The sequence below is a fragment of the Nannobrachium achirus genome (genome assembly GCF_963921795.1).
Source record: "Nannobrachium achirus genome assembly, chromosome: 20".
Classification (NCBI taxonomy): domain Eukaryota; kingdom Metazoa; phylum Chordata; class Actinopteri; order Myctophiformes; family Myctophidae; genus Nannobrachium; species Nannobrachium achirus.
In genome coordinates, this window is record NC_137827.1 from 26,380,358 (window position 1) to 26,399,582 (window position 19,225).

The 19,225-nt window shown below is 40.8% G+C and overlaps 1 protein-coding gene across 1 annotated transcript; it reads right to left on the reverse strand.

Annotated features, from left to right (window-relative positions):
- Nucleotides 1-266: 266 nt before the first annotated feature.
- LOC308305743 (gamma-aminobutyric acid receptor subunit rho-1-like) lies at nt 267-18,553 on the reverse strand (the record flags this gene model as incomplete). The annotated part of the gene is made up of 10 exons (XM_080750600.1): nt 267-569; nt 1,765-1,961; nt 3,041-3,193; nt 9,517-9,657; nt 9,979-10,061; nt 10,916-11,139; nt 11,559-11,626; nt 13,218-13,324; nt 13,415-13,468; nt 18,438-18,553. 10 exons carry the CDS (start codon nt 18,551-18,553, stop codon nt 267-269), a joined length of 1,446 nt encoding a protein of 481 aa, XP_080606726.1.
- Nucleotides 18,554-19,225: the final 672 nt, after the last annotated feature.

The following is a 19,225-nucleotide window of genomic DNA, read 5'->3' on the forward strand; positions in this document are numbered from 1 at the left end:
AATGTGTCAAATGTTTCTTGAGCACATTATTATTGAAGATCGTTTTTAGTGATCAGTTTTAAGTGGCTGGGTCAAGAAGGCAATTGTCCCTTTGTGTCTCATCATGAGCACTGAGCAGTCTTTTTGTTGACATTGCCTCTCATCACAAAACCTTGTGAATATGCAATGTCTTCTCTGTTGCCTTCCACATAGTTGTGGGAGTTCCACTGTGCATTGCAGTGTCTGAAACAGACAGGACTCCTCTAGACGTTCTCCTGGACCCAGGGTTATGAATAGATGGACCAGTAGATTATATTAAAGAGTACATATGCCCCTGGAAAGATGACCCGTGAGTACTTGTCTATAGCATGGGTATCTATCCAAATGTTCACATAGCCCCTGGATGGCTTGACGTGACTGGCGATGTGAGGGTCATTCAATGCCACCTGGGCCAACATTCTCTCCTGGCGGCCACCGTTCTCTGGCATCCCATAATTCCCTGTGTTGTTGATGTCCATGGCGCCATATCCTGTGATTTGGGGATCCATCATCATGTCATCAGGGTTTCCGATGCCACATGTACAAGGCAGCTGTTGGAGAAGGGAGGTACAAAAACAGGTAATCAGGATTTAAAAAGGACTCCAAAAAATGTATTAATTCCTATTTCAGAAAATGAAATAAGAATGTGTGCATTTGTTGGATAGAACATTTTGTGTATTTAAATAGATTTGGCATATTATGAAATATTTGTGCTAGGGAAATAGTCCTAAAGCCTAATTTATACTTGGATGCACATCTTATCACACTGAAAAAGCTCACAACACTTCGCAGCAGCACTGTTTTCGGTTTTCACAGGAAGACAAAGATAGCTTACAGGAATTTGGGCGATTTGGTTCCATATGCCATAAACATTTGGCAGAGGTAGAGAAAATGAGGGTTGATACAATGAATAGTTAATCCTAAAATAACTTTACATATTCCAAGAGCATTATGAAAGAACTATATTTACCGGTTTAGGCATTTTTTGTTTATGTTTAGCAAATTCCAGGACTGTTTGCTCCTTTCACAGTATAAGCGGTCTGATCAAAAGATTTTTTTTTTTTTACATTTGTTATTTGAAGCTTCTCTAGTGCAGCGGTTGCCAAACCTTATAGCTTGAGAACCAAAAGAGGAAATTTGATGTCATCCTGGGACCCAAACTAATGAAAATAGCCGATCTACCTCACGACGCTTTTTCATTATATGGCATTTCTTTGATTTAGATATACAGTATATCTTTTTTTTATGTTTTAACTGAAAAAGAAAAAAGAAACACTGCTCTAGTGCAGTGGTTTTCAACCTCATGCCGCGACCCACAAAATAGTCACGTTTTAACTGGGGACCCCCCCCCCCTCCCCGACGAGCACTAAGAGTTGAGGCATTACATTTTGTATAACACGGTTCTATTGTGAAAATAGCAGATCTTTTTTCACAATTTCTGCCTCTAATATTTGACAATTTTGACAATGTTTAATTCGTCATCTTAGAGGTATTAAGAAGTCCTTAAATTGTATTAGAAATGTGTAGGTACCCTATAAGTCTATACATTTAGACCTTATGACTGGCTTGTTTACTGTTGAGTGAGAAAACAATGTTGCACGTATAAGTTAATCATCTGGGGACCCCCCCAAAATAATTTGGGGACTCCCCTGGGGGTCCTGACCCACAGGTTGAGAACCACTGCTTTAGTGGATGTGCTGCTGCTTAATGATCTGTCATAGGGAAACCACATTAAATGGTACTCACTCTCTCCCTTAGTTTCCTCTCTTTCCTCTCCTGTACAGTAGAGAGGTAGTTGACCGCTGCATACTCTATCACCGACAGGAAGACAAAGACAAAACTGACCCAGAGGTAGATGTCCACCGCTTTGATGTAGGACACACGAGGCATGGAGGCATTGACGCCAGTGATGATGGTGGACATGGTCAGCACTGTAGTGATGCCTGAACAGGATAACAAAGAATAATATTAATAAGAGTAATAGCTTAGTTGTACTGTTGTCTGATACATGATTTTGAAAACACAGGTCGTTATGTTAAAAATACAAAGTGCCTAGGGACTCTGCAAAGCAGGGGCATCCTACAAGTGCAAGCCAGGCTTGCACTTGGCCGCATACCCAGCCTTTATTTTCCCTGGGAGAGGTAGCGTTAAAGGAGCGAGATATAAGCATGTGCCGATTGGTCACTATTCAATAAATAGGAAACAGTATTTGGCTCCACCCAAAACGTCCCTAAATGAGATTTACAGTACCTTTATCTTTGCTCTACTGAATCTTTGCCCTCATTTAGTATTTCATATCCTAAGAATATGTATACAGGACATTTGATCCTTCAGAATTTGGGTAATCCAACGATTATAGACAGAAATAATCCTAACATTAATACCAAACGCACTGTGACAAAAACTGCCAGTGATCACTTCCTCATTAATGGGACCCACAGTGGTATCATGTTACGGGGTTGTTTTGTTTCACTCAATGTCACTGTACACTGCCTCTTTGACCAATGCATATAAATGCATGTATTTACTAAGGCTCTGATTGCCGTTCGGTATGTGCCGCCACACCACATCCGAGTAGTGTGCCGTGCCCTGCATCAAAATGTAATTCAGTGAGTGCCTGTCTGAAGACTTGCTGTAGTGTTAGAACTTGTTTGAGATGCGAAGCTCAGATTTGGAGAGTCGCTTACCTCAGTGGTTCTCAACCTCTTCTGGATAAGGGCCCACTTAACACGGCAGCCGATAGGCTGGTCAGATGGGTGAGTCTCGTTCATTTTCAGAGCATGTTATGATCAATCAATCGATTATCTTATGGAACTAACGTAGTATACTTTCCTAAGTTCCTTTTTAGCAGTATCACAAAGAAGGATGAACACTTTTCAAGGTTTTGAGGAAACATTATGACTTTCACATATATCTTTTTTTTTATATGTTATATTACTATTCATATCTTAGTATTTTGTCAATTATTTGGGGTCCACTTGCAATATCCTCACGGCCCACAGGTTGAGCATCACTGGCTTACCTAACGGGACTCTGGCAGGGACAGCCCTGCGATCAATCCAGAAGGAGACCCATGATAACATGACCATCAGTGTGGCAGGGAAGTAGGTCTGTAGCAGGAAGAAAAAGATGTGTCGTCTCAGGGTGAAATGGATGTACAGTCGATTGTACCAGCCTAGAGAGAGAGGAAACCACCAATTAGTATGCACAGAACACTAGATTTGTACTACTAATTATTATAATCAATATATATATATATATATATATATATATATATATATATATATATATATATTATACTTCATCTTACGGCCAAGAGGCTGCAAGTGTACTGTATATAAAAAAGCCAATTTAATTTCCAGTTCCAGACATTACTTTAAAACCTATAACCATTGTGCTTGGGGGGGGAGCTTTTTTTCAATAAGAGGAGAATTTAATGGCAGGTAATGAAATAGAAAAAGGAGATTATTAGTTTGTTTAGCAGTCCGTATAACACCCTCCTCAGAAACATCAAAACAGCATAGAGAGTCAGTTCTAATATCTCTGATATAAGATCAACAAGACGAGCTCCAATACAGGTATGGTTCCCATATAGTGATGGAAGTTAACAAAGTACATATAGTTACTCAAGTACTGTACAATTATGGGGGACATTTACTTTACTTTAGTATTTTCAGTTTGTTAGACCTAAAGTTTCTACGTCACTACAGTACATATCAGAGCCAAATTTGTACTTTTTCCTCCACGAGGACAGCTTTAGTTGTTAGTTTGAAGATTTAGCACAAACAAGAAATGTGTTGCGGTTTGTCGAGATTAACTCCAGACAAACAGACACACAGAAAGTCGATACACTCACAGACAGACCCTCTTACAGACGGCTAGCCTTTTATTTACAGAGCCACACCTTAAACAAAAACCTTGAGTATTCCATCAAGCTTGGGCGTGGCCAGAATATATGAGTCAAATCTGCTGATGCCGGAGAGCATCTGTCACAGATATCAGAGAGGGTTCTATAAATCTTCGATAATCTAGCTTTACTAAAATGGATCCTACGAAATAGTGTGAATTCGGTGAGGCTAAGCCTTCACCAAGAGGAGGATGAGTTTATCACATTTTATGCATCGCCCCACCATCGGAAAAAGTGATACTCAGTTAAGGAGTTTGGGTAAACATTTCTCAGAGGGGGAATCGATCTACAGTGCTGCAGTCCATTGCTTCACATGGAAAACATCAACAACACAACAAAACAAAACATAAAAGAGACATTTCAAAATACATGGTGGCTTAAAATAGGAAGCTGTAAGAATTTAAGTGCAAAAGTGCTTCTTACACATTGCTCTATGCACTAAGATTTAGCATTAGAGTTCAGCAGCTTAAAGGGGCATTTCATATTAAAACACATCATCACACATCATCATTTTAACGTCTGCTCTTGCTTTTGTGTGGACCCCAGACAGTTTTTAAGTTGCCTGATTCAATATTTAGAAATGTGATATTCATTTTATCAGACACACGCCCATCCTATAGCCATTGTCTAGTTCTGGTGAATATCAAATATCATGGTGAATGTCAAATATCTAAATATATAAAGCTGTCTGGGGTGTGCATACAAGCCAGAGTAGACGTTAAAATTACCCCAGAAGTGTTTTAAAGTGAAATACCCCTTTAATAGAGGCTGGAACAAAAATAGCTTCAAGCAGTTTAATTTGCATTTTGGCACATGGAGTCTTTCTGAGGGCAGATGTTTGTATTCAGAGGGGATGCTGAAAACAATTATTTTAGTTTCTTGTTTCATGCCCTGCCTGCTCACATGGGCTCATAGTCTTCCTCCCTTTTACCTTAGCTGTTTTGTGCAGGCTGGTAAGCCTGCTTTTCAATTGCTTTAGGTTTCCGAACATTCTGTAATTCTGTATCTATATTCTCTCTCTATCACGCCATAATGCCTCAAATGTCTTAGAAAGCAAGGTCTCTGTGGCAATCTGTTACAGAGTATTAATGTGTGTTTTCCAGGAAAGAAGGATGTTTATGGGGACACCCATGTATTTATACAAGGACACCTGAAGGATCGTCTGGCTTTTGATAGCTTCTGTCTCATGGTCAGTGACTTGCCTTGGATCAAGGACAATTTCCTGTGTTTTGATAAAATTGTTGATGGTTAGTGGTCACACCGTGGTACACAGAAGGGTCCATGCATCTTTGTGGAGAAGGCTCATAATGTTGAGCAAATGTTACTTATAAAATTATTATAAATTATAATTATATACTGTGCGGCTCCCCTGCATTGCTGTATTTGATCTTTGACAGTTTCTCAGTGACCTTCACTTTCGGTGTCCTATTAGTTAAAGAATAAAAGCATCTATTCTGAGTAGTGTTAAAACTCATCTCCTTAAGCTTCTCTAAAAGCAGGTAAGGTTTCACTGTATTAAATGCTGAACTAAAATCAATCAACAGTTCAGCCAGCTGTAAGAAATTAAAGTGCAAAAGTGCTAAGTGCTTATTTATTGCACATTGCTCTATTGCTCTAAGATTTAGCATTAGTTCAGCAGCTTAATAGAGGCTGGAACAAATGATAGCTTAAAGCGGTTTAATGTGGCACACAGAGTCTTCTCCTGAGGGCATAGGTTCATATTCAGAGAAAAGGAAATGTTGAGAGTCTGAAAAGATTTGTGTTGCTTCTTTCATGACTACCTCCTCGTACATGTTCTGTATGGGCTCATAATCTTCTTTCCTAGCTATTACCTTCATACATGTAGCTATTTTGTTGTTTATGCTGGTAAGCCTGCTTTTCAGTTGCATTGTTAGGTTTCCAAACCATGCTGTAATTCTGTACCTACTACTGTATGTACTGTACAGTATATGTTCTCTATATGTTCTCTATAGGATAGAACATTGGCATGATCTGACTGCTCACACCATACAAGTGTTTAATCTGGGTAGTTATAACACTCATGTCCTTAAGCTTCTCTAAAAGCAGGTAAGGTTTCACAGTATTAGCATGCTGAACTAAAATCAGCAGTTCAGTCTCCCAACCTTGATCTTATGAAGAGCAGGGGAAGTCAGTCAATGCTGATAAAACATATATGGAAGAAATACGACCTTTTCTGAATCAGCAACTACTAAAAAATCACACCCGTGTGAACTGAGCGGTGGTCCCCCCCCCCCCCCCCCCCCCCCCCCCCTTCCCCCCTGTGTGTGTGTGTGTGTGTGTGTGTGTGTGTGTGTGTGTGTGTGTGTGTGTGTGTGTGTGTGTGTGCGTGTGTGTGTGTGTGTGTGTGTGTGCCTGGTCTGGCCTGGCCTGAACAACAGCGCCCCTCCCTTAACATGTGTGGTCAGAAAAGGTTACTGCAGGCTACAGACAGACAGACAGACAGACACGCAGACAGACAGACAGACAGACAGACCCACACACACGGCCACGTATAGGAGCGTTGTGACCACCGCTCAAAAATATGGTCGATGTCCAAGGGTGACAGAGCCTTTCAGAAATACTAAGGTGTTGGTTTTAGGTTAGCAAAGTTAAGAATTTGGAAATGCCAAAAACAGATTCCAGTGCTGAAGGATGAATGTGGAATGTAATTGTGCAAAGCAGGCACGTGCACACATAGACATCAAAGGGGGCTAGAGCCCCTGCCCTTGTATCTGCCTGTACTAAAAAGTGCCCTCTCCAGACCATGAATGCAGTTTTCACTATGGCGAAAGAAATGCATACGCCCTCTTTCCATGCCATACCTGAAGGCAGCATTCAAGAGAATTGCATCTTATGTTGAAAGATTGCCCTCTCTGTGTATAAATCTATGCTGTTACATCAGTATCTCCAGTATTCACTTGATTATGCTTAGTTCAGTATATTCAGTTCAGTATATAGTATATTCAGGTATCAAGTACCAAAAATAGCCGACCTCCAAGCTCACAGTGCGTCGCAGATCAACGCGTTGTGAACTTGGAGGTCTGCAATTTTTTATATTTTCACCAAAATGCCCCTTTAGAAATTTCAGCCCCTGCCTCTCTAACATTCTCTGCACGTCCATGGTGCAAAGCTATCAAACAGGCCATCAACATAAAAGTGACACAGACAGGATAGACATTGTCTGTGCCGTTCTGCAGATCTTGCTCCATCTTGGCTGGTTGAAAGGGTTTATTTTTAGGTATAGCTAGTGGGAGAGAAGTCCAACTGCTGTCTAATTTGTTGCCACATTTCCAAAGTGTTATATGGGTTTAGAGCAGTGCTGTCTCGGTTTAATGGATGTGCTCGCCACACACCAGTGACTTTATGCACAAGGATGACAAGAGTTAGCTCTTGCTGAATCCAATTATTATGTGTGTCCAAGGTCCAGCACAATGTTATGCATGTTAGCTGCCCAGTAATATGATTGAGAATCTGGTAGTAATATGATTCAAAAGAACATGAACAATTTATGTCTGGGCATGGTGTATTGTATTTTATTTTATTGGTAGAGTGCAAAGATAATTCACATTTATTTCCCAATAATCTATATTTTATATCCACCTGTTTCCACGAGAATTTACTGTAGCATTATGTGTGGGACACATCCGGAGAACAGCTGACATACAAGCTCACGTCGCGTCGCAGTTGCAACTGTTGTGAGCTTCTAGATCACACTCGGCTGCGATGCCAGAACTGCCGCACACCTTCTGCACAATGCACGATGGGACGTTGGAAACTTGTGGATAAAGGGATACCATTCCACATGTTTGGGGACATCTAATCTCTCAACACAGAATCTATCAGCACCACTATAAACACGTGTTGTTGTTGTTGTTTATAGGAATTAACACAGAATTACACAAAAAATAGAGGCAAAAAATAATTTTTTTATATCATATTGAGTTCAATGGAAGTGGTGCACTGTTCTATTCGGTTCCTCATGCTACGTACAAGTAACAGAAACTGAACAAGTGAGCAATCATGGAATGTTGTGACTTTTTTTAGGCTGCACACATTCACATATTTGTCTCCACCAGCCGAAAGGCATGTGAGAGACTATGTTTTCGCCTCCGACCGTCCGGGCGTCCGTCCATCCGTCCATTACCAGCTAATCTCTGGTACCGTTGACCCGGTCGCTGCCAAACTGTGCACACACACTCCCTGGATACCAATTCCGAACCTCTGCCCCAATTTTTTCTCATGGGCCTGTTCTAGCGCCACCAGGAGGCAGATTTTTGTAAAATTTACTTTTGCCAGTACTCCTACAGATTCTGTCCAAAAATCACGCAAATCGGTACAGTATCTCTACAGTAATGTGATCGACATGGATTTGTCTGATTTTCCATATTCCATCCTGATTGGCTAAAACTAGCTTCCAAAATTTGCAGGATTGGTCAAAGCCAGAAATCATGAACGCAGTGTGCGATTTTGGTGAAATTGTGCATGCACATCCCCAATAGACAGAGGAATAAATTACACTAAAAAAATCTAATCAGCCTCATGGTGGCGCTATAACAGGCCGATTCGTGTTTTTACCTATAACTCCACTGATCCGTGTACAACGTTGTATGTGCACTCCCTAGAGGCCAAGGAAAAACCTTTGCCCTGCATTTTTCACATCTGCCTTTTATAGCGCCACCAGGAGGCCGACTTATGTAAAACACATTTTCTCCTATTATTCCTTGAGATTCTATCCAAAAATCATGCAAATCAGTACACAGTATCTCTACAGTCATGTGATCAAGACGGATCTGTCAGATATTTCATATTCCATCCTAATTGGCTAACTTTGGCTTCCAAAGTTTGCAGGATTGGTCCATTTTGAACAAAATTATTAAATGATGAACGCAGCTTGTCATTACAGAGAATTTCTGCACGCACATTCCCACTAGGTCAAGGAACAAATGCCACCCTTTTCACATTGGCCTGTTATAGCGCCACCAGCAGGTTGACTTTTGCCAAACTAATTTTTGGAACAAAAAGCCTCAAATCATGCGTGCAGTGTCACATTGCCGTTAAAGTCCAAAGAAGACACATTTAGCGCCACCAGGACCTACTTTACCTGGTGGAGACCTGTGCTCGGAAGAGCACTGCTTCTAGTTGGAACATCATTTTAGGGCTGGAACTATCGATTATTTTCATAGCGATTATTCTACCAATTACTTTTTTGGATTTGTCAAATGTAATATCTGATTTACCTTTTATATTATTTTATACTTATTAATTGTACAACAGTGTTGGGGGAAAAAACATTGCATTGCAAATGTTGTGAGCTAGATCTGCTATTTTTTGTATATCTTTTAACATATTTTAGGTCATTTTGAACATTTTAGAAGGATTTTTTAAAATATTCCCCAAAATTCATTATTTTATTATCAATTATCAATTTTTATAATCAATTAAATCAATTCGCGTCTTTTACTGTTGCTTCCCTACATCATTTGAATGTAAAGTAGATGCTCTGACCAGAGTTGAATTAAAATAGTTAAATAATTACAATTAAAACTACACCCATTGATTTGCATTTAGGAATTGCCTGTGTTGCAAAATACCTGTGCTGCTGTAAAATGCCAGCTTTGTGGTGGTGTGGAACTTCTGGATGAGGAACTGGGACAGAGATATCCTTTCATCCGTGTTCAAAGACTCATTGCCCTTCTTCCAGTAGAGCATTAGGTCATCGTCAGTGTACGCATCTGGAGGGAAGACACGCAAATACACTAGTAGTTAGTAATACTGACTTAACTACTAAGTAATTTTTTATTTTTAGTCATATGCAGCTCATGCAACCTGTATATTGTCGTTGTCGGGCTGAAACCGCGTATCTCCAAGTTTCAAATTTGTACGTTTTTTCCACAAAGTAAATCTGCTTCATCGTCATACAAGGCCATTGCACAGAAGCAGTGAAAACAGCCGATCTACTTTTTTGGACATACAAGTTTTCCACCCGACAACAACGATAATTTTGATTTTCTCGGACAAACAAAAGTGTTTTGTAATTGTACCAAATGACTCACAGCTCTCTATCTCCAGTGAGCAGGTCTGTGTGTCGAGAGGGAAGCGGCTAAGATCCATGTTGCACATGGCAGTGACAGTGACCCTATAGGAACAAAATGTAGAGGTCAGCCTCAGCTAACATGTGCATGAAGTTCCAAGTGAACAGTCACATGCAAGTAAATAACAAACATAGCATTTGTGGACAAGCAAACAGCATATTTATACAAATAATCTATACATAGCATACATACAGTACCTGAATAATAGTGTGACATAAAGAACAATATTGTATTTGACAAATTACAATCTTACTGTGTGATGTATTATTATTCAGCCCATGAAAAGCACTAAACACTAAAACAAGCAAAAAAATCTATTTCAGTGCTATTGAAAGAAAATAAACACAATGACATGCGCTCCAAAGAGGTGCATATCACTGCTCCTCGTCTGACTAAAGCAAGAAAAAGAAGGGTTGATCTTCTCAGGGGTGTCGCACCAAATTCTGGGCCCTGGGTACAAGGAGTCACTGTGGGCCCCCCATGAATGTTCTTCATAGGGGGAGGGGGTTTAACCCATTTAGACTGGGAACGCATTATTACGCATTATTTTGTGCTTCAGGGTTAGGGATAAAAAATAGCAGATCTACAAGCTCAAGTCTGTGCAAGTCTTTGAATATTTCAAAACCTATGTTTCTATGTCAGTGGTGCTCAAACTTTTTCATGTGACCCCCCCAGAAGCAAAAATGTAGTTAAAAATGTTCGCTTAAAACATATTCAAAGATTTGTACATATTTTCACAACTTTTCAAAAATAGCAGATCTACAAGCTCGCAGCGCGGCACTGTGAGCTTGTATATCTTCTATTTTCTATAGCTAAAGTAAAATACTTAGTAACTCAGTTACTAGGGCCACTAGGGCCACTCCCCCCCCCCCCCTTATGACGCCCCTGGACCTTCTACCTGAGGCTGTAGAGCACGTTGCCGTCAGGGTACACCCTCAGCATGACATTGTCCGTGGTGGTGTCATGGATGAAGGACCTCTTGGAGTGAACAAAGAACATGTCAGGAACCCAGATCTTCTTAACTAGCCGACTGTCGAAGGTCATGCTCTGGTTGTTGGTGCTGGGGAACGCCAGGCGCTCGTCCTTCCAGTAGTGACGCAGATACAGTGTCATAGTGAAGTCCTACACAGGAAACAAAGGCATTGATCAAGATCAGAGGTATGAAGCCCGATTTATACTTCGTTGTATGACCGTGTACAAAAGTTGAAAGCTCACAAGCTTATTCATGGGTTGCATTTGTAGTCCTACACCAGCCATTTTGAGGACCAACACAGGTGTTTTGATTAACGTAGAACATTAGTTCTATGCCAATCAGACAAATTGAACACCTGTGTTGGTCCTCAATATGGCCGGTTTAGGACTACAAATGCAACCCATGAATAGGTCTGTCATTTTCGGTGCACGAAACCATCGTACAACGGAGCATAAATAAGTCATTGTTTGAAAAAAAGAAAAGATACCACACTGATGTAGTCAAATATATTCTTCAGAAATGGTTCATATGATGTATAATAAAAAAGCATGTAGCCTCAGTCACTTACCATATCCACCTCAGAGATGGTATCAAGACTTTCAACCTGAACATCTACCCCAACAGGAATCGGAGGCCCTGAAAGAGTAAACATTAGCTGAATGTCTGCCCCTCATAACACTGATTGTGGTAAAAGTAAGAACGGATCATACAATGCAGTGACTGACTACAGTATATGCAGTTTTTTGGAGACTGTATAGTGTGTCCAAAAGAACAGCGCATTTCACAGATTGGGAGCACTGTTTTTGCTGGCCGCCTGGCTGGGATTCTACTTCTGACCTATTTCAGCCTTTTCTGCTCTGCATTATCCTGCAGTTGTACAGAAATACAATTAGGTCACAATGGATCAAAGTTGATGACGCAGCGGATGACACACAGCTCTCCTTTTTTTTTTTTATATCCGTCAGATTCAAACTGCCATTGGTGTAGCATCAGGTTAGGTTTGCTCAGAGAGACCCAACATGATTTCTCTCTGTCCCATCATGATTGTCCTAACTGCTGATTTACCTAGTTTTTATTTAGCTTGCATGCACAATAGTCCTTGATTATATTTCATTAAAAATGCAAATAAATAGATATACAGATGTGCCGCTTCAACTCTTCCAATGTTTACTGCTCTTTTCCTGCAAATGTCCTGCAAATGCATTTTTTCCACAGGTTTCTTTCCCTGTTTTGCCTTTCTAATTTTTATGGAGAATGGCGCGTATATTTGCAGAAACTCACAAATGGCAAGAAACCACTCCATTCCCATTGAAAAGCAGAACGCACCTTCATAGGTAGATTTAAAGCCAGAGAAGGTCATACAAATATCAAAAATAGCTGATCTACAAGCTCAAAGTTCTGCAAATCCCCTGAAAATCTACTGTCTTGCCAATGACATGACATGTGAAGTTTTGAAATGGCACATCTATAGACTGATAAAAGATGACAAGTGAAATCAAATCCCATTACGGTCATCTTATATAGTAAAAACAAAAACAATGCTTGTTTTTTCTCTTTTCTTAATTAAGAGCAGCCGCCATAACTCTAGCTCTGCCTTCTAGCACACACAGCACAGCTTGCAAGGATGGCGTCACTAAGTTGTCCAATCTCATCAAGACCATTTGCACTGGACCAGTGACCGCAAGATAAATCATTTCTGGGCCGGCTGATCTTGAAGACTGATCAAGACGCGCTATCTATGTTTCCATGATGAAAAGGGCTTGTGTTAACTATATCGTCATTGTTGGGTGAAAACCTTGTATGTCCAAAACCGTTCGTTTTGCATTTTTCATTTTAAAAATGATTTAAACGAGTGAGAACAGACGATCTACAAGCACACAACGCCTCGCACCGTGAGGCGTTGTGTGCTTGTAGATCTGCTGTTTTTACTACTTTTGTGCGACGGCGTTGTGCGATGCCGATGAAGCAGGGCTTCACTCTGCGAAAGAACATACACATTTTAAACTTGGAGATACAAGGTTTCCACCCGACAACGATGATATGTTTGCAAACTACATGCAAAACTCTCTCCAAGTTAAGTAAACCAAAACCAACAGTAGAATTCAATAGAGTGATAATGAATTGCCAGAACTGTTATGTTTATATTCAAATGAAATATTGAATAAATGAGTTATACATTGATAATACCACATTTGTGCTAAATGTGAGAGGTTAGTAGCTTACTGACCTCCAAATGCTGGTCTCATGGTAAAATCATGGTCGTCTATTCTCAGAAGCTGCTCAGAATTCGTCATTGGAGATTTTGTCATGTCTGGGCTTCGTTTAAAAATGGGGCTGTTGAAAGAGAAAGGAGAACTGTTATTGAAGTGAGTCAGCACATACACAATCATTTATTATTATTTTCTTTTTTCTAAACAACCTAACCTTCGCGTCTTGTGGCCTCCTCCACCCTCCATCCTTGAGGTATCTCTTCTTGACCTGTTAATTCAAATTGGTAGTATTATAAGAATATCAATAAACTAGAAATGCTAATTTTCCTGTTTTATTTCTGATTAAGCTATTTTATGTTGGTATTTTGAAGTGGTTAAACTTTAGTATTAATAATGAAAACTAAATGTTTACAGAGTGATAAGAGTTATAATGGCAACGTGTTACAGAGGACTTTTTGCACGGATGAATAGATGAATACAGGTGTGTCTTGATTTTGACTTGCCCTTTGGCGTGCCTTGGGCATAAAACGTTTGAAAACCACTGCTGTAGAAAACAACATCTCCTCCAATGGAGTCACCAGCTGCTTCTTTTCACCTGACCGTGTTCCCACCCACGAACATGGACAATTGTGTTCACCGAAGCGGCTGGCAAAGCTTGGGGCACTGTGGAGGAATTGAACGGTTTGAACCCGAGTCTACCCCCTGCGCCACCCAGACACTGTGTTTTTACGCTGTGGCTCTGGAAGGGGCCAGATCTGTCTGTCTGATTTTTATGTTTCTGTCTGTTCGGGGCTAGTCTCGCAAACTGCTATCCCAATCAGCACCACATTTCTATACACTGCCAGTAGGCCAAGTAAGTACTTCCACATTTTCCCACATAATAGGCCTACTGTATGTTTTGAAATATTTAACTTTCATTTTGACAGTTCGACAAGCGACCTCGCCATAAAGGGAGAGGTCGCGCCACAGTGATGTGGACATCAGGGATGTGGACATCAGGGATCTCAATACATGGGCATAAAAGGGATTTGTTCCCCTGGCATCACAGGGATCTCCATATCTCCATATATGGGCATAAAAGGGATTTCTACCACTTTTTCGAGTCACGTGTTCAAATACTGGATTCTGATTGGCTAAATTCCGGAGGTTATGAGAGGACAACTGCCGCAAAGTTGTGTGTCCGAGATCAATGCGCCTCAGTGTACATCCGGGGACTTCCCCCAACCAACAAATGACGGTGGCAACGGTCCTATGTTTACTAACGTGCATGCTATAGTCGCCGATTTATTTGGATCCAATGCAATCCGCCAACTTTAAAGCCCCTTTTCTCTGAACCTATGCCTTTCTGGAAGCGAACAGCCTCTATTTACGGCCGGAACGGTACTTCTAACTGACGTTAGCTTAGCTGTAAGCTAGACGCATGGATTAGTATGGAGTTGGCGCCATCTGTTGGTGAGTAGAAGATGTTGTTTGTGGAACTATCTGCTGTCTCGCGGAAGTTTTATAGGCAATAATGATTGTAACTTAAGATCCTTGCAAGTTACAACTATGTGTTTTCTTTCATGTATACGGGAAAAAGTGGTAGAAAAGCTATTTACCACTCGGGGTCGGACATTATGCTCTCATAATGTCCTGAGTGAGGGTGTTATCGGACTCGGCTGCGCCTCGTCCGATAACACCCTCACTGCGGACATTATGAGAGCATAATGTCCTCTCACTCGGGGTAAATTGCTTACTTGTTCCTGCTGGCATCACAGGGATCTCTCTAACAGGGCATCATTAATATTGATGACATCAGTGAACTCCATATATGGACATAAAAGGGATTCTGTTAGTGTGACATCACAGTGGAGCCAGAGCGTGATGTCAGAGCACAAACCCATTCTGGTAGAGTGGTTCCCCTGACATCACAGTGACATCAGAGCATGATGTCAGAGCGGCAAACCCATAGACTGTAAAAATGTGTACACGTCTACACGTCCGGATGAACACGGACAAGCTGTGACGTTTCTCATAGTAACTGTGACCTTTGGTCGCAATAATGCAGTCAACAATAATTGAATCGGGTTAGGGTTACTAACCAGGCAAGACAAATTTAGAACAGATTCTTGTCTAATAGGCCTACATAGTCATAGATGACTGTTGTCTCGCATAGCCAGGCGATCAGAGAGCTCCACCTACGTACAGTACTGATACATCTGGGGACATTTAAATGCAATGTATGGCTTCTAATGGAGAACCAGCGCTAACAAACATACACCTGCTGCTTTGAAAAACAATTCTGAAACCGTCCCAAACCAGAAGGACCACCCTAAAGTATTTGCACTGGTTCTTTGCACAGTTTTTGCCCATTCATTGAATTTAGATGTCACAAGATGTATCAGTAGGCAGGGTCGTCTGGGTATACACAAGACTACAGCCATGCGTCACCAGACCTTTGTCTTGTTTTGGGATTTTCTTTTAAAGCGGTCACTTCCTAAGGATCATCCAGTTGCATCATGGACATTTTATCCATAAAACATAAAGGGCATACTGTAAGAGCATTTTCCAAAACACATCTTATTTGGAGGAAAGCCAGCCCTACTCTCACTCATGTCAGTGTTTCAGAGGTCTATATCTGTATAATAGCCTTTTAGAGAATATTATCCAGGTCACAACAGATAGATTTTTCAAGTGTCCGAAAACACTAAAACGGATTAATGGCGTAGTAGAGTGTGTTGTGACAGACATGGCTACAGCCTCGTGGCAGCTGCCAGAATTGTGCTTGAAGGACAGACAAGAAAGACACAAGAGACAGAGAGAGGGAGCAATAGGTAATAGGCAAACTCGCAGGGATTGGACCCAAAGAAAAAACAGACGGAGTGACAGAAAATTGGAGTTAGTTAGATGCTGGCTGCTGTGTTCAGATGGGCAATGACTGCTACTGCTCTCTGCTCGCCCAGCAGCTGGTTCCTAATCCTCTTGGCAGAAATGCCTCAATCCCCTCACTCTTTGCCTACGCCACACAACAGACTGCCTGTCTGTTCATTCATTGGTCCCTCTGACCCATCTCTCCTCTACAACGCCAAATGCTGCAGCTCTGTGTGGTGGTGAGGTGAATAGAGCATTGCAGGGACACTTTCAAAGTTAATGGTTTACATTCCTGAAGCAGCAACCACAGAGACATTAATGCCTCCAGCTGTATTATTGTGAGTCACTTTGCAAATACAAAGCAAAACGTGTTTTTCATTGTTAGGCTTTAGATAGCCAAATCCATGGCTTGTAAATACAAGTAAAGCCTGAACACTTGTGGTTTCCTTTAAATTCTTATTGACAATGTGTCAATCTGATGTAAATCCCAAATTACTGACACTGGTGGTACAGTAATATGCTCAGAACCTTGATGTACAGTACAGTATATCAGTAACTGGCTGTAACAAAAACACACATAAAGCATTAACCTATCTTGGACTTCGATCTCTTCATGTCTGCTTTCCTTACAAAGACTCTTCTCCCTATTTGTCTTCATAGAATTCTTTTGCCCAGAAGAAGAATTGAATTAGTGTCGGTAATATGATGTAAATTTCACCAACACATCCAGTGGCTTTTCTTCGCAAGAGGATTGCAATTTCACGCCCCAAGCAGAGGGCTTGGGAAATGGGACACACAGAGAAAAAGATATGGTCCTTACAGTAGGCCTATATAAACATGGAATGATTTCATTTGGAGAAAAGAAAAAGAAAAATAATAATGTAGCTTATTAAACTTTAGCTTTGCATTCTCAGAATGAGTGTTGTGTCTCAAATGATAGGCTGATGTTGACTTCAGCTTGTGCATATTTGATCAGCGAGTGCAAGAAAGAAGTCAAATGCACTGCACTACACCACACATGGTTATTGTTTAACGATGAGCAGTGCAGTATGACACTGCAAAATATTTGGCTGTTCCCATGTCTTTCACAGATACAATAGTTTCAGTCTTACTCCACGATAATCATCAGCTGTCAGAGATTCATTTAAGTTACTGCAATTTAACAGAACCGTATGGTTAAAAAATAATACACCATCCCTGTTAACAAAAATGTCTGTCAGTCGTTTTCTTTTTTGTCTCTTTGCAGTAGTTACACATTCTGACAGTTGGTGTAGTCTGTGGCAAACAGTGGGGGTACATTCTGTTGATTTCATTGAAAGAGATGAGAATCTTAATAGCGAGTAGATTTCTGGTAGTTTTTTTTTCTCCTCTGATCTATAAATAGCTGGTGCTGTAGCTGCTGTTAGGAGAATGATACTGTGTCTAAAAGAGAAATGGCAGGGGGATTATGATATGAAAGGGTTTGTGGAATACATTAAGTGGGTACAAATCACTCAAAGCTGATAGTGATGCTAAAGGCATACAGCACCCTACTTTGCTTGCATGGGAGAAGAACAAATCCAATTTATCACCCTCATCAAGGGTTAAATGTAAAGACTTCTTCACACAGTAGGATTCTGCGTTTAGATTGATGTTAACATTACAGCATTTTTATCCAACAGGGATGTGAAAGGGACATCATAGAAAAGGAGTGTAGTCTGTGTACTCAAGTTATCGTGGACTTATGTGACAACATTTCTGCAGATACGTTTTGTTTAAGACCCAATAGACTGCAACTGGCACACATATCCTATAGCAAAAATACAATCTCCGATAGGAAACTTTCTGATGTGTTGTCACTCTTATTTGTTTGAAAATCAACTGATTCATTAGGGCATAATATTTGACAGTGTAATGAAAGTACAGGAGACCAATAATACATAAAATACATTGCTATTTAACATGCAGCCAATTTTCAGGCTGCATATTCATTCAGTGCAAAACTTTACTCCATGCATTCTGCATTCTGCACTCACTGCATCACCCTCTACCCTAATCAGTTTTGATGTCAACATCAACGGAATCAATCATTTATCAAATATAACATAATATGACCAATTGATCTAATTTAGCTCAGACCATGAGCCCAGCTCATATTTTGACCCATTGGGTCATAAACAAGAAAGCAATTAGCAATTAGCCACCACCTACACGTTAAAAGAAAATCCTACTGGACCAGTATTATGGCAAGAACACAGCATTTTCCAATAGCACATAAATAGACATGGGTTTTATTTAGGTCTCCCTCTCTTCTTTCCAATCTGCTGTCTAAATCGTGAAGAAATGAATTATGCTATTCTTTTAAGTATGTATATATATATATTTTGTTCCACATACTATTACATTACCTGCTTTGTTTGTAGGTCTCCAGTTTATGGCCGCGTGTTTGGGGGGATTTTCCGGCTACCCCTACAAACCAGATGCAGAACAGCATAAGAACAGCATCCAACTGCATGGCGCACATTCCCCAGAGGACGGACCTCTCCTCCTATCAGTCAAAATCTGCTCCCAACTTGGACCGACAGCACTCGGCGTTCCTGAGACATTCTCCTCAGCACCAGGGGCCGATGAGGAGGGAGAGGACGCGCCCGCAACAGCAGAAGCAACTCCTCCACTGTAGACTATTCTATGGCCTGACTGAAAAACATCCCACGGTGCTTAATCTCCACAGAGGGAAAAGCAATTTTGACTAAACCCGTAAATCCTTGAGCGTCAGATGGTACAGATTTGATCCCTCCAGTGGAGGATGTGCCTGCCTCCCTAGCTGCGCTCTGCTGTGCTCATATACCCTGCACTCTGATGTGTACTCTACTCTCCTCTGTACCGCCCATAAGAACACTATTTCTCAAAATGATGCAGCGGGCTCATTTGTGAGGGCAATCGTTTGGAGCAGCAGAATCCCACAGGCAGAATCCCACAGGCAAAGTGTGTGTGTTATGTGGGTGGGTTCTTAGCTTATTTTGCCCATAATGGTAGTGCTTTATCCGTGTCAAAAATGCCTCTGTTGACAACTGTCCACACTCTGACAGCATCATATTTCTTCAAAGTAGTTGAAGTTGATGTTTTAACTTTTGATCATCATCATCATCATCATCATGAACTTTATTTATACAGCATTTATCATCTGCAAGAAAAA